Source organism: Typopeltis vanoorti, chromosome 1 (assembly GCF_054136105.1).
Source record: "Typopeltis vanoorti isolate ZY-2024b chromosome 1, IOZ_Tvanoo_1.0, whole genome shotgun sequence".
Classification (NCBI taxonomy): domain Eukaryota; kingdom Metazoa; phylum Arthropoda; class Arachnida; order Uropygi; family Thelyphonidae; genus Typopeltis; species Typopeltis vanoorti.
In genome coordinates, this window is record NC_143549.1 from 42,000,397 (window position 1) to 42,016,806 (window position 16,410).

Sequence of the window (16,410 nt, forward strand, 5' to 3'; positions counted from 1 at the left end):
TTGACAAGGGACTCTATAGCAGCTTCATCTGTTTGTGGAATTGGTTTCTGCAGATGAAATAGCCTGAGTGCATGACAAAGTGAAACAATTAAACTAAGTCTGAAGGGAACTCTTTCGATAACACTTGGATTGTCAGCCAGAGGTACACTAGTAAATAAGGACTGGATATCAACACTGATCATGATGTCTGTAGGCTTGAAGGGGTACTTTTTTTATTTTTGTTAGAAATTCTGATGAATTTTTCAGAGGCTTGTGTGGCCTGTCCTGTCCTGTCAGGTGTCTTCTCCCTCCAGGAGATTGACTACCATGTGTCTCCACCATGTCCTATTCTGCTCCTCTGTCGCATTCCTCCTATGAGAAATAGGTCCAGTCTTCTATATTTTTCGTCCACTCTAGTCTTTGTCTTCCTCTCTTTCTCTTTTCCTCAACAGTTCCTTCGAGAAGTGTCCTTTGTAGGCAGTTATGTCTCAGAATATGTCCAAAATATCTGACTTTTCTCTTTTTAATTTCTTTCATCAGGCTCATGTTTACGCCTGCCATCTCTAGTACCTCTTCATTTGTCTTTTTATCTTTCCATGATATTCTCATAATTCTTTGCAGCATCCACATTTCAAAGGCCTCCAGTTTTTTCACACTCAGATTGGAGAGTGTCCATAGGTATAGGCATCTGTGCATTCAGCTGTTGGTCTTAGTGAGACGAGACTCCTTTATGAATTTTTGGTAGCCTATAGAAACATGGAGTTCTTCCAAAATGGGTCTTCAGTTTGTTGGTGTTATCTTCATCCCAGCTGATCACTTTGTTGAATAAGGAATTAAGTTTGTTGATTTGGCTACTGGGGGATTCTGAGTAATCTACTGGTAAATGGATTATTTTTCTTTGCTTTAGTTATGGTGAGCTGGTTGTTATATCTCAAGGATTTTAGATCCCTTTTCAGGTCACTTACGTGTGGTGTAAGTGACTCATTGTCATGCACTCATGCTATGCTCCACCCAGCTTTGGTGTAGAAATGCTATCCCACCTTCCATAGCCCTCAGGTATCTGCTGGTAGAAAAATTTCAATTTCATTGTTGGAGTGAGAGAATTTCTCTGCTTATCTAGAGCAGGGTTTTCTTGATTATCTAGCCCATGCATAATATCAATACTTAATTGGTTTACAATGTTTAGTGACTGGTAACTACATAAAAAATAAACAAATAATTAATTAAATAAATTAAACTAGAGAGGCATTGAAAATAGAATTTAGTAATTTTATTATTTCTAAAGTTATTAGAAATCATTAGCAATTTTATAGGAGCATTATTCATAAATTTGTGTCCTATAGGAGGAAGGTTCTTTGTTGAAAAATTCAGTGTGATATGATAATCAAAGATAAGATATCTTATATAGTTGTTCAGGTTATTCTAAACATTTCTAATATTTCTAAACAGTGTGTTTAGTGTGCTATGTATTCATGTTAGAGTTGTGAGTACTGAGTTATTCTGTTTTGGTATCTCTTCAGTCTTCTTCTGATATTTTAATATTTTAAGGATACTTGTGACATAAAGATTGAATAATATAAGCATGTAAACACAAGAAAGATATTTAATGAGCCAAATATTTCAGTCTGAAAATTGCAGACCATCTTCAGTGGCACTACAAGAACAGTTTTAAAAAATACAAGGTGGAATACTAACAATAGCTCATTTAAAAATAGAACAAGCCATGTGATGTTATATCACTAAGTATTAAAGGGAATATTATTAAGCAGAGACATGATTGAAATAAAGATATTAATTAATAATATTAAATAACATAAAATTAATATGAATTAATGAGTTATCCTGATTAGACTTTCCCAGATTTTTGATTCAGATATACAGCCATTCTGATTCAGGTTAGAACGATGGAGTAATGCCTCTACGCTTTCTTTGAATAAACGTTCAAATTTATAGCAGAATCTATGTAAGAGGCGAGTTTTTGACCAAAGGATGCTGTGGTTAGTTTCAATCCCGTGCTGAGCCAATCCAGATTTTTCAGGTTTGTTGTGATGAATGGAGGATTGATGTTCTTAGATTCTTTTTTCAAGAGAGCGTCCACTTTGTCCAAAATAGGAGAAATCACAGTTGCAGCGAATTTGATAAACTCCAGGAAGAGACATAGTTGAGCATTTGTCTTTAGGAGAAGGAAAATGGGAAGATAATTTGTTAATAGATGAATACGTAGCTATTAACTCATATTTCTTCAGCATTCTTGAGACAGGTTCTCTAATCCTGGAGATGTATGGAATTGGGACTCAACATATTGAATCTTCTCTCTTCCATCATCTATGTGGATGATGAGGAGGCCAAATTAACTCTTTCCACTTTTTTCTGTCCCTCAGGTTGTGATTTGGTTTTCAGGTCCTTATTTTGTCTATCCATCTAATTCTGGGCTACCCTTTGGATCTTTTGCCTTCCATCATTGTATACAGGGATTTAGTTGATAATCTTTCTGTTCTCATTCTGGTCACATGGCCAAATCTTTCTTGGATTTTGTCTGTTATTGTTATTTCTTGTTTTAGTCGTTTCCTTATGTCTTCATTTCTTAGTCTATCCAGTAGAGATACTCCAAGTAATCTTATTAGCCAACCCATTTCAATAGTTAATAATTTTTTCTCTTCAGCTTTTTTTGAGATTCTAGCATTCACTTCCATAGAGAAGTATTGGGAGGACCATTGTCTCGTATATTCTTACTTTTGTTACTTGTTTGATGTCTCTTGACTTCCATATTTTATTTAGTCATTGAAAAGTTCGAGATGCTTGGCTAATTCATCTGTTTATATCTTTTCTAATTTCACATTGTGCTCAATTACTCCTCTGAGGTAGGTGAAGTTTTCTACTTGCTCTAGATTATTACTATCAATTTCAATTTTCAGATAGGTGTTTCTTTTCCTATTTGCATAATTTTTGTTTTGTCTATATTTAGGTTTAATCCAAATTTCATACATTCTTCCTTTATTTTATCAGAAATTCTTCCATGCTTGCAAGTAATGCAATGTTGTATGCAAATTTTAAGTTTGTTATATTTTTCCCATATATTTTGATTCTGGAGTAGTCTTTGTTTAAGGCCTTACTGGTTGCTTCTTCCAGTGTAAGATTGAACAGGTCCAGTGACAGATTGCATCCCTGTCTTACTCCACTCTCTGTGTGGAACCAATTGGTTAAGGTGTCCTCCACTCATACTGCACTTTCAGATTTCTCGTATAGATCTCTTCGGTCAATATTTTGTTATTGTTATACCATAGCATTAACAATTGACACTATATGCGTACATCATTTTGATTATCCTCAAAGCAGTACATCATCCAGGGATTAAAACTGAAGCAATGAAGCAAAATCTCCTGTCATGTAAATCTTAAATAAGGTAAAATAAGAGTTTAGTTGTATTAAAAAAAGTGTTTGTTTTACCTTTTGGCTTATGTAACTGCTCATCACTTGATTATTTTTAAAATATACCTAATTAAAATATCATCTAATAATTAGTTTATTGATTCTTATCTTACAGATTTTCCTAGTTTATCACCCGAGTGTTTATTCTTCACTTTTAAAAATTTAGATTTATTTTTGGTATTTATTTTTTCTGCAGAGCAGTGGATGCTGGCATTATAATTGTAAATGAAGTGGGACTGGATCCAGGAATTGATCACCTTCTTGCTATGGAATGTTTTGATGAAGTATACCAAAATGGTGGCAAGGTATTAAGAACATATTTTACAATAATGGTATTTGACTAGTTCATACTGGTACAATCAGATGTAGGTCTTAGAAGCTAATATTAGTATTTTTTTACAATACTGAAATATCAGTTTTTGTATAATAATTATACCTTGCCATTTAATGGAAACATTTTTACTGTCAAAAGGAGTAGCAAGCCCTTAGATAAGAAAACTAAATGTGTATTATCACTATTTTCATAAATGTTATACACTTTTACCTATACACACTTTGAGGGCACATATCAGGAAATTGATGGTGATTATAGTTTTTGCAGCAAGACTTTTAGCCTTGGTCAAAAAGGAAGCTATTTTTTATTTATTTTTATTTTATTTTTTTTTTCACTTCTACCCAAGAAAGATTGCAAACTTATAGCACATTACTACTGTGGATGGACTAATGACTTTTTCTATTTTTATTTATTTTTTCATATAATTTAGAAACCCCCGCTTTAGGACCAAATGTGGAACTTTTTCAAGCTGCTTCAGTGCTTCCAATAAGTGGGTCTCTTGTCTCACACAAGCCTGTGAAATTCATCTCCTACTCTAAGACATTCAGAAGCATTCTTGTCCGTGTGATTCAAACCAACAGCATGTTGGTGGAGAGCTGATACACCCAACCAGGCCAGCAAAGACTGGTTTCCAGCAAGAGTAGTTAGACTGGTTGCTTGGAAATCAACCATTCTAACAATATCAAACAAGATATTTTATTTGACATTGTCAATTCATCCCATTATCCTTGAGTGCGAGATGAATTTCACAGATTGGCACGGGACACAGACCCACTTATTGGAAGGCATTTTGTGTTATGGGCCTACCTCTTTTCATAACACCTTCTGGATCACTTAATATACTCTTATTAGCCAAGCAAATGTCCTCTTTCTAACATGATTGAACCTTTGTAGCCATTTCTTTCATTGGATAGTGCTCAGAGGTAGCTGACCACTCACTAATATCTCATTATTCACAAAATCAAACCTCACTCTCAAGAGCATACTCCTTCAACATCGTGTTTATCACTCTTAAACATCACATCTCCATAACACAAAATAGAGAGAACTAGACTTAAGTTTTGTTCTTATGTTTTCAAACACTCCAGAAGCTATTTCTAATCTTCTACCCAATAAGTGAGTCTCTGGTCTCACACCAGCTTGTGAAATTCATCTCCTACTCAAGGGCATTCAGAAGCTTTCATTTTCCTCATTTCATTTTTCTCATCTTCATTTCCTCACCTTACTAATATCAGTTACATTACCAATGAAGTAATTGCTCTACAGCATACCCTTTGAGAACATTAAAGAAGGCTCATCTTTACACTTGTTTTCTCAATATTGATAATCACGCTAATTGATTCCAAGCATTATAATTCGCAGCAATAAAGGAGTCCATTTTATCCCACACTGATGAATAAAGCCAAATGATATCCAAGTCAGAAGATACTTGGACCACTTTTCCTTTGGCTAAATTTTATCCCTCTCTCTCTCTCTCTCTCTTGCTCCAGTTAATTTAAGACTCTTCTCTATGCTTTAACAGCCTTACTGTTATTGCATAAAGCAGTCATAATGCTACCAAGTTTGTTAAGTATTCCATAAGTTCTTGTAGTCTTCAATCAGTTTTGCTTATCGTCTGAATCAGAAGCTGCTTTTATTTATTCTTATTTATTTTTGAAGTCGATGAAATGTGATCACAGGTTTGGGCTTGTGGACCATGCTCTGGATACATACCACGGAATACGGTGGAAGAAAGCCACTTTACTATACTGCAGCAAATATAAATATGAAAGATTGTTCATGGAATCAGCCTCAGCTCTAAAAAAACTTCCCAAACCTCAACAAATTTGGGTGTATGAGACTGTCCCAAATTTGGGAAGCTTGCATCATGAGAACTTCAGCCCAAAAGCCAAGACAACCCAATTTAGCCTGCTAAGGGACACCTTAAGGCTCTAGGAACAACATTAGTTACTCTCTTTGGCTTTATTTGCTTGTTGTTAGTGCCTGCATGCACATATCATAGTTTTATGTTCCCATGAAAATGGCAATGCAACATTGCCGAAATATAGGAAGTTTTGATTAAAGTTTTGGAAGTTTATTTTCCACCTGGTTAGACTATAATAAATTTAGTTTAATCCTTTATCCAAGTGTCTTAAGACAAGGAGTGATGAGAGCTTGGTCCATCTTTACTACGAGTTGTCTCAGTCCTGAAGATACTTCAGGTGCAAACTTTGATAAACTTTGAAACTTTTACACTTGGATAAAGGATTAAACTAAATTTATTATAGTCTAACCAAGTGGAAAATAAACTTCCAACATCTTTCTCTAAATCCAGAGTGATTTAATAATAAGGTGGTACACTTATTATTAAATCACTTTTGGCAACTCGTATAAGTAAATATGACCTCTCCATTGCTTCTGCCTTAGTATCACCACTTCTGGGTCTGGCTCCCACTGACGAGACCTCAATAAAGGTCGAAACCAATCTGGTAGTGGCCCTTCCCTTAATGGATAGCATTATACATGTCCCTAAGGAGATGTGCTTTGCATTATGGGAGATAATAGGACAAGGAGTGATGAGAGCTTGGTCCACCTTTACTACGAGTTGCCTCAGTCCTGAAGATACTTCTGGGGCAAACTTTGTTTGCTTATACTTGGATAAAGGATTAAACTAAATTTATTATGATTAAAGTTTTCTTTTAATTAATATTTAGTATACGTTGTAATTTCCTGAAATAATTTAATAGTTATGTTATATTGCTTACTGATTAAATGGAACAGTATCTCTCTCTCTCTCTCTCTTATTTTGTATGAATGTAACAGACTTTCTTATGCATAAAGTAGTATGATTAGTCTTCAGAGCAATAGTCATATAATAACAATGATGGCAAATCTTTTTTAGTTAGTATGTCAAAATCTGAAAAATAACTCTAATATCAACATAAGAAAATTTGTTTTATATGACCTTTCATAATTCATACATAATTTATTTCTGTTTCAGTCTTGATTAATGTTGCTTAACTGAATGTCATTTCAGACAAATTATGGAGGCTACAACCATGTTAGAAATAATTACTCTAATTCCTGATGTTTCGACCTTCATATTAAGGTCATCATCATCTGGAGTATACATATATGTAGAGAGAGACAAGCTATATTACATTTCAAACGGTGTTCCAAAGAGACAATGATTTGATCAACCATTATTACTGGCCTGATTAGTATGGGGGGGGTGAACCACATTTAAACTATATTCTATTTATAACATCATCAGAAAACAAATTCATATAGATAGTTTTACAGCAAAAGTGGTGTCTTAATTTAATATAGAACTGTTTTATTACAGTTAAAATCATGGATTACTTAATTAATTCTTAGAAGAAAAGGTTATGTGAGTAGAATGTGCCTTCCATATTCTTGGGATTTTTAGACAATCATTATTGTTAAGATTATGGTGGTTGATAAGAATTTCACAGGCCTCCTTAAATTTGCATTCATACCATGTTTTAGTGTGATGTAAACAACAGGGTCAATTCTATGTGAAGTATTCAAGGCATGATCAGAAAAGCTGGATTTACCATAGTTATTAAATTTAATGTGCCGTTTATGTTCTTTTTTTTTTTTGGATAGTAATTGTGCATCCCATTTCACCTATTTAGGGCAAATTACAGGTGCAATGAATACAGTATACTCTAGGGTAGGTCAGTGGAGGAAGTGAATCCTTGGATGAGTTGAATAAGGTCTATAATTTTGCAAGAGGTTTAAAGATGGCATTAAGGTTGTATTTCTGTAGTATTCTGTTTATTTTATCTGATATTCTTTTAATGTATGAAATGGTTACAGTTTTATTGTAATAGTTAAATATTCTTTTTAAGTGAGGTCTTATGAAGAATTTAGTTGATAGTAATTTGGCTATAGTCATTTTTCAGGATGGTATTGCTGATAATTTTTAATTCATCTTTAAGTGTTGAAAGTTTATTTTTCACTTGGTTAGAATTTAATAAAATTAGTTTAATCCTTTTTCCAAGTGTGAGCAAACGAAGTTTGCGCCTGAAAGTATCTTCAGGACTGGGGTAAGGTGGTACAACACCAGGGAAACTCGTTGCAAAGGTGGAGCAAGCTACCAACACTCCTATCTCAGTATCTCCTATAATGCAAAACACATCTCCTTGCGGATGTGTCTAATGTTATGCATTAAGGGAAGGGCCACTAAATGGGTAGTGGCCCTTCCCTTAATGCATAACATTAGACATATCCGCAAGGAGATGTGTTTTGCATTATAGGAGATACTGAGATAGGAGTGTTGGTATCTTGCTCCACCTTTGCAACGAGTTGTCCTGGTGTTGTACCACCTTACCCCAGTCCTGAAGATACTTTCAGGTGCAAACTTCGTTTGCTCACACTTGGAAAAAGGATTAAACTAATTTTATTATACATCTTTAAGTGCTTGGTCACTGGAGCAAATCTTCAAAGCCCTGCTTTTTAGTGTGTCAATGACACCTAATTTTTGTTTCGGATAGTGATAGGAGTTTGTGCATGTATTGGCCGGTATGTGTAGGCTTCTGGTAAACAGTGAAGGAAAGATCGCCAGAAGGAAGACGTGTGACCAGTCTATCTGGAAAGGGAAGTGTGTTCTAACTTTCAATCTCGATTGTGAATTGTATGTATTTGTGTTGTTTGTTTAAGTGGCTGAGTAAAGTGTCTAATGTCTGGCAGCCGTGGGATTGGATAACGACCTTAATATGAAGATCGAAACATCAGGAAATTAAAGAATTATTTCTAACACACTTGTAGTCTCCATAATTTGTCAAAAATGAATGCTGATCACTGTGTGACACTCAAGGAAAGTGTAAATATAATCATTATAATTATGAATCATTTTAAAATTGTTTTTCTGTTATTGTATTATTTCAGTTTCATAACACGTATATCGGCACTTGTGATGTGCCTGTTATTGATATTATTATTGTCAAAATGAAACATAAAGCATTTGAAAATTGATGTACTTACTTGATAGTTGTGTTACTTTCAATTTTTTTAATTGTAATTTAAAATTGGTAAGTGTTGAGATATTTGTATTTTGTAAACATATTCTGATTACACTAACAATGTGGCAGTCATTATACGTAACTTCTCGCCTTGCCGTTTACATGGAGTGTGCATGTTCATAGAGGAGCTTGATGGGTGATTGACAGCTGACAAAGAGCATTTGGTAGTGGAGTAATGAGAAAAAAACAAAGAGAGATCTAATGGAAGTTTAAGAATGCAGACCAGAGAAATTTTGTTCTTAGGAAGTTTTTAAGTTTTACTTGATAGTCGGGAGAATATTAATAGAAGATTTCGAAAAGGAATTGTACTGTGAGTCTTTAAACTGGAGGAGTTGAGATTGTGAACAAGTATTTATTAAATAAAAGAAGAATTGGAGTCGGCATTCTAATTGAGTGTTTGAGGAAAATGCTGAATGGAAAATTTCATCCTCTGTCTTAAAGACACTGGGTTACTATGGAAAAGGAAATTAGTGAAATTTGAAACTGTAAAGTGGCTTAACATGAAGATCTCTACTTAGATTTGTTGTTTATGAAGTAGTGGAAGAAACTTCTTTCTCTGGTACAAAAAATTAATAAATTGTGCATTAGTAAAAAGGGCCTGACAAAGAAACTGAACATTTTTTGTTGTTGTGAAGACAAGGTGTTTAGTCTGGTAGATGTCATTAAGTATATATCAAACAATCCAATAATCAAATGAGTCAGAGAATGAATGATTTTGTATTTTTTTGGATATATTTTGGATAAGAAATTCCTAAAGCATAAATTTATTTTAGAAGGCCTTGGGTGCAGTTAATTTTGTAATTATTTATGTAATTTTATTTAAAATGTATATGTTGTTTTAGTTTCATTAAATGTATGTATTTTTTTATTTGGTCTTGAGTCAATATAATTTTCTGGATTCTAAAAGAAATAGTTAAGTCATTGCACCAATCAGAATTGAACCCTTGTGTAATTACCGTATTTGTCAGCATATAAGACACATCCCCTTTTTTAAACAAATTTTTTAGGAAAAAAATTTTATCACTGAATATTATAATGAATTTACAGTATTTCAATTATAAAGTAATAAGTAGGTCTACTTTCAATAAATACCTAATCCAACTAGGAAAGAGTACCAGCCTTTTAATCTTCATCAAAACCCAAAAATTCATCTCCAGAGCTAAATGAAGAGACACTTGAAACCTCTTCTGAATCGGAATCTGAGTCCTCATACAACAAATTGTCCTCTGTACCAACCAGTGCATTACTAATTCCACACTTCTTAAATGATTTAACCACTGTCTCAGTTTTCGCAGCATCAAACTTGTGAAATGCTAGGCATCTTCATTCTTCCTGATGGCGTAACCTCAAAATCTGAAGACTGCATCTAGCCGTTCCACTTCTTCATAAATCTCTTAAATGGTTTATTAATACAGACATCTAAAAGTTGAAGCTAACTAGTTAGACCTCCTGGAATTACAGCTAACTGAGTTTTCAATTCCTTGAGTTTATTTTTTAACATCTTCAGTTCTGTGAGAACGAAACTGATCCCATACTAGCAGAGCAGGCTTCTTCAACAGGGCGCTTAGACCAAATTTTATCTATCCATAACTTCATTCCTCCTCCATCCATCCATCCAGCCTTTTGCATGAACATGTACAAACACTCCTTTAAGCAGTTTTTTTCTTTGGGTAGCGTCTTCCTTTTAAAAATCAATAGTGGCGGCAATTTTGTTTCATCAGCACAACAGGATAAAACAACCATGTAGTGAGTTTTTTTGTGCCCTTGGAATCTATCCATAACTTCATTCCTCCTCCATCCATCCATCCAGCCTTTTGCATGAACATGTACAAACACTCCTTTAAGCAGTTTTTTTCTTTGGGTAGCGTCTTCCTTTTAAAAATCAATAGTGGCGGCAATTTTGTTTCATCAGCACAACAGGATAAAACAACCATGTAGTGAGTTTTTTTGTGCCCTTGGAATTTACAGTTTTGTTTGAAGGCACATCAAAAGTCAGTGGAACCTCGTCCATGTTTCCTATTTGTGCAAGTTCAAAATTTTCTCGTTTCCTGGCGTTAATGACGAATCGATGAAATTCAATAATTTTTTTCTTCATATTCAGCTGGCATCTTTTGTGATATTTTTGTTTTAGTCTGCATACATAGTGGTTTCTCTTCATGAATCTTGAACACCATGATGTTGATCCAGTAAAGTTGGTGATCCCTCTGTTAGTGGCTATCGCTTTCACTTGATGAATAATCATTTTTGTAGACACTGAAAGTCCCACTTTTCTGTGGCCTAAAATCCAAGTATTCAGTCTGCCTCAAGTTCTGAACATTTTGCAGTTCCACTTCATAGGTTTTGTTTACTGTGAGTTGCTTTTTTCAGATCCTCTTCCTGATTCTGCCAAGTTCTTGTCATTTTCTCAGTTGGGAGGTGGCTCAAAATGCCTCTCTTCAGCCCTGTTCCTATGTTCTTTAGCATACACAATCACACATAGTTTGTATGCAATATTGTAGCACTGCCGACGTTTTTCAGCCATAATTTGCCAAGAAATTTGGAGAAAATTTAACAGCAGAAATTTATCACTGTTCACAACAACCAAGACAACATTCGCATCCACTGAATTCTACGTAACTGGAATGTTCTCCCACACTGCAAGGAAGCAAGAAAGAAATTGCATAACTCGGAACAGAGAAAATTTCCAGAAATGAAAGTAATAAAAAACTGAGTATCGGTGTATAAGGCGCACCCTGTTTTTCAGACCTGTTTTCAAAGAAAAAAAGTGAGTCTTATACGCCAGCAAATGCAGTAATAAGCACTTGGAGTAAAAATCTCTCTGAGATGAAATAAAATGATCTCTTTACAAAAGGATAAATAACAGAGTTCTTTAAATAACATTAATAATACCATACAGCTTTTTTTTTTTAATTGCTTTCATGAAATACTACATTAACATTTCTCTTTATCTGCCTATAAGCTGACTTGTGAGAAATTATTGCTTTTGGTATATGTTTTGCAAAGGAATGTGTCAAAAATGATATCAGGATTGTATAATACTGATTATGAAGACAGATTTGAAAATTTGTAGGCTTCAGACACTAACAAATAGGAGAAAGAAAAGCGATATGATTTACAGACTTACAAACTTCTGAAAGGGTCATACAGGATTTCAATTGATGAAATTTTTCATTTTATGGAAAGAGGAGGGGTAAGGTCAAGAGGGCATCCTTAGAAGTTGATGTCAAGAAGGAGTTGAGGGCTGAATTGTTCTCTCAATTGAGTGGTGTGTGTATGATCGGAATGGATTGCCATTAAATGTTGTTTGAAAGTAGCATGAATGAATTCAAGAACAGGTAAGACATCTGGTGTGAATAGTATGGTCCTCTTTCAATGAGTTAGGGGTCCCTATTAATAATAATACTGTAATAATATCTTGTTCCATGCATCACTCAAAATCTAAGATGGATGTAGGCTATCAGTATACAGAACTAACTTGTAGGCTATCAGTATACAGAACTAGCTTGTAGGCTATCAGTATACAGAACTAGCTTGTAGGCTATCAGTATACAGAACTAGCTTGTATTAATTCAGAAAAATGAAATGGTAACAATTTAGAAAAAGTATTAAATCTTTTAATAAAGAAGTGCATTGCTTTCATCATTAAAATCTGTAATGTGTATACACTATGCTTCTCCAGCAATATTCAAATAAATATGAATGCACAGTGTGCATTTATAATGTAATATAAAAATTTAAGAAGAGCACACTATTTATCATTGTTTGCTGTTTTTTTTTAAGTTACTGTAATTTTGAGTTAAACATTTCATTTATTATTAATTTTCTTTAAAAAAAAAAAAAAAAAACTCCTTTTGGAATTTTTTTTAAGTGATGCAATATATTGCCACACATGACCAAGAAAACAATATCATGAAATACCAACTGTTATAATGATTGTTTCATAAACTTTTGTTTCTTGGTTGAGAAATTACTATTTTTACCCTTCTGCATCATTTCATTTCTGAGATTAAATTTTTATAATTCATTGTTTTAAATGACAATTTTAACCTCCATTTAAGAGCAAAATATATGTGAACTGCACAATTTTCACCATGAACTGTGGTGTATATATTCCAAATGAAGAGAACTGATAAAACAAATAGATTTGGTCAATGAAATTTACTAGTAATAGAAAAGATACTAAATATGCATTATTATTTCACATAGACAAGTATGCAAGTAGTAACATTATTAAAATGCAAACTTTTGGCTTTAATAACCTTTAAGTTGCTAGTCAAGTTTGCTGAGTGGATAGTACTTCCCCCTCTCTGCCCATTAGGCTGTAGATTTTAATTTCGCTAACAGGCATGGATGTTTATGAATGTCTTCAAGTGGTTTATGAATTTTATTGTTTCAGTCAGTAGTTTGAAAAAAATTCCATGTTTGATCTTTAGTGCAAGATTTCTTGATTATGTAACCCCCCCCATCTCACCCACCGTATTAATTACAATAGGTTTACCACCCTTTGTGGAGAGATTCATAAAAAAACAAAACAAATCTTAGCGCTACTAATTGTGGGTTGTACTACCTTTCATTGGTTTTCGTCATTGACCAGGTGGAAACTTAGAGCATACCTCCTGAATACTAATACCAATAGTAGCTAGCTCAAGTTTGAAATATAAATGTAATAATATAAATATAATTTAATAATGAGTTCATGATCAGTGAATAAACTACTACACAAAAGGATAATAAAAATTCATTTATTTAATAGCTAAGTAGGCTATGTCAGCAAAATACAGAGCAATGAGTGAGTGCATCTAGTGTGAATGAGTTTAAAAGATGGTATGACAGCTGATATGTGGGCTCCTTTGTTAAGTCCTTGACTCCCTAGAGGTCTTGGGTAATAGTAAATAATAATAGTAATAAATGATTGGCAACTTTAATTATATATACTTTATTCAGAATACTTATTAGCCCATATTGAATACATGCTGTAGCTCTTTTCTAGATTGATTTGAAAGACAATAATGGATAATACCCTCACTATTGAATGAAGGGCTATATCTTTGATTCTGCATGTGACCATGGCACTACTAGTAAAATTTGTTTTAATTAAATTTAAGTCTTAAGTTTTTGCATTTCCTGCTGGCTCATATAAATTGATTGTATAAATAAACATTGACTGATCTGTGTTATGTAACTTTAAAAAACCATGCTCATACAAGAACTGCATTTTATTTTGGTTACATTGTACTGTTTGCTGATATATTACTAAACCACAAAACATATTACACTTACTCAATAGGCATCACAATAAAGTAGTATAACAGTTGCCAGCTAATACCATTCAACTGGTACTATTTCATGGTAAATAGACACCTGTGGTCTGAAACTTGGTGTACTCTATCAGACCTCATTCCAGTTTCTTGCTGCATATAGTTTCTATACGTTTCACAATAAAATCAGAATTGGAATAATAAATAACCCTATTAGTTTATTTATAAATTATAAATATTTTTCAGATTAAAATCTATATGCAAAAAACAGATTAATAAATATTTCTTATTTTATTTTCCAGGTTAATTCATTTATCTCTTACTGTGGTGGCCTTCCTGCTCCAGAAAATTCAGATAATCCTCTTAGATATAAATTCAGGTAGCACAAAAGGTTATTTATATAAAAAAAATAAATATTCTATTTCTTTTTATTCCTCAGGGGAATGTTAATGATGGTAGCATTCTTTAGCACTGACTTTTTGGAAATCAGTTGGTGGGAAGTCTGCCTTCGTCATTGCCACAATATGAGTGTGTTTTCTGTCTGGTGTGAATGAACAAAAGTGGCATGAACTCAAAAATATAAACAACCAAGATATAAAATGTGACATGCAATGTTTGAAAGTTACAGAATTAGTGATTGATAATATATGTATATTAGGCACTTTGGAATAGGTCAGAAAATCCAAAAAATATCATTGCAATTTATGTAATACAGTAAACTCTCACAATAAACACACTTGTCGAGTCAATGGAATAAATAAGTTACTGCTGTGAATTTTCTTTAGAATAGCATTTTTGCCTATGGATGATGCAGTTTGGACTTATTGGTAATTTGTTAATTCTTGTAGAGAGGCTTATACGCTGGTTAAACATGATAACTAATAATTAAGGAATTGACAGCATACACTAGAAATATAAATTAAATAAACTTTAATTTATACTTTCCGATATTTCGGCAAACGTCACATTGCCATCTTCTTACAAGTGCACACAAGTACTACATAACAGCAAATGAGAACCGAAGCTAGGAAGCTAACGTTTTCCTAAAGGCCTGATGGTGCCCCTGGCAGGCTATATTGGTAGTTCTTGGCCTTTGGGCTGAAGTTCTTCTGATAAATGTTTCCCAAATTTAGGACAGTCTCATGCATTCAAATTTGTTGAGGTTTGTCATGTTCCTAAGGGCTGAGGCTGATTTTATGAATAGTCTTTCATATTTGAACTTGCTGCAGTGTATTACTGTGGCTTTCTTCCATCTTATTCTGTGGCGAGTATCCAGAGTGTGGTCTGCAAGCCCAGAGTGGCTGTACTGGTGAAATCGGTTGTAATCCTTGTGTTCTGAGATTCTGATATTTGCTGTCCTGCCTGTTTGGCCAAAGTAGGACAATTTACAGCTGCAAGGGACCTGGTATACACCAGGTAGATCTAGGGGAAGTGCTTGGTCTTTAGTGGAGCGGATAAGGGATGCCAATTTTCTATATGGTCTGTAACAAGTGGTCAGGTCATGTTTTTTTAAGATTTTGTTGATTTTTTCCGAGGTGCCTTGGATGTAGGGAATGGTGATGGATTTAGAGTAATCTTTTTTGTGAAAGGGGGGGGGGGGGTTGTAGATAACTGGTTTAAGTATTTTTTGGATTCTTTTTTTTTGGGGGGGGGGGTAGCCATTGGTTAGGGCTTGATCATTTGAACAGATTATTTTTGACCTGTTGAATAGTGCCTTAATAACTCCATATTGTTGTGAGGTGGGGGTGATGGTATTGTTGGTGAATGTATCTGCCTGTATGGGTGGGTTTTCTATAAACTGAGAAAATCAAGGTTCCATCAGGTTGGCGGGTGACTAGTGTGTCTAGGAAGGGGAGGTTATTGTTTTTCTCTTTTTCCAGGGTGAACTTGATTCTAGGGTGTTGGTTGTTTAAGTGTGTGAAGGAGAGGAGTGAATCCAGGCCATGTGGCAAATAGCGAACACATCATCAACATAGCAAAGCCATATGGTAGGTTTTTGTGGGCTGAGTTTAAGGCTTTCTCTTCAAAAGTCTCCATAAAGAAGTTGGCCAAGGGTGGGGAAAGTGGTGAACCCATGGCTGTCTCCTCTATCTATTTGTAGAATTTTTCCTGCCAAACGAAATAGCCTGAGTTTATTGTAAACTGAAATAGAACTGAGATATCGGGTGGAAATTTAGCTTGGATTAGCTCTAAGGTTTCTTTGAGGGGGACATTCGTGAATAAGGAGGAGACGTCAAAACTGACCATTATGTTGGAGTGTAAGGTTTTCTATACTGGCTTTGAAGTGGGCTGAGTTTTTTATATTTGATGGTGTGTTGCCAGTATAGTGTGAGAGCACTTTAGCTAGATGCTTGGCTAGTTTGTAAGTGGGGGAATCAATGCC

General features: G+C 34.2%; 1 protein-coding gene across 1 annotated transcript in view; it reads left to right on the forward strand.

Annotated features, from left to right (window-relative positions):
- The window catches only part of LKRSDH (lysine ketoglutarate reductase/saccharopine dehydrogenase), a 363,892-nt gene that overhangs the window by 196,894 nt on the left and 150,588 nt on the right, over positions 1–16,410 (forward strand). The window contains exons 16-17 of the mRNA XM_090398943.1: positions 3,605–3,713; positions 14,330–14,406. Of these exons, the coding sequence (XP_090255069.1) occupies positions 3,605–3,713; positions 14,330–14,406 (186 nt within the window). The remainder of the gene's footprint in view (positions 1–3,604; positions 3,714–14,329; positions 14,407–16,410) is intronic.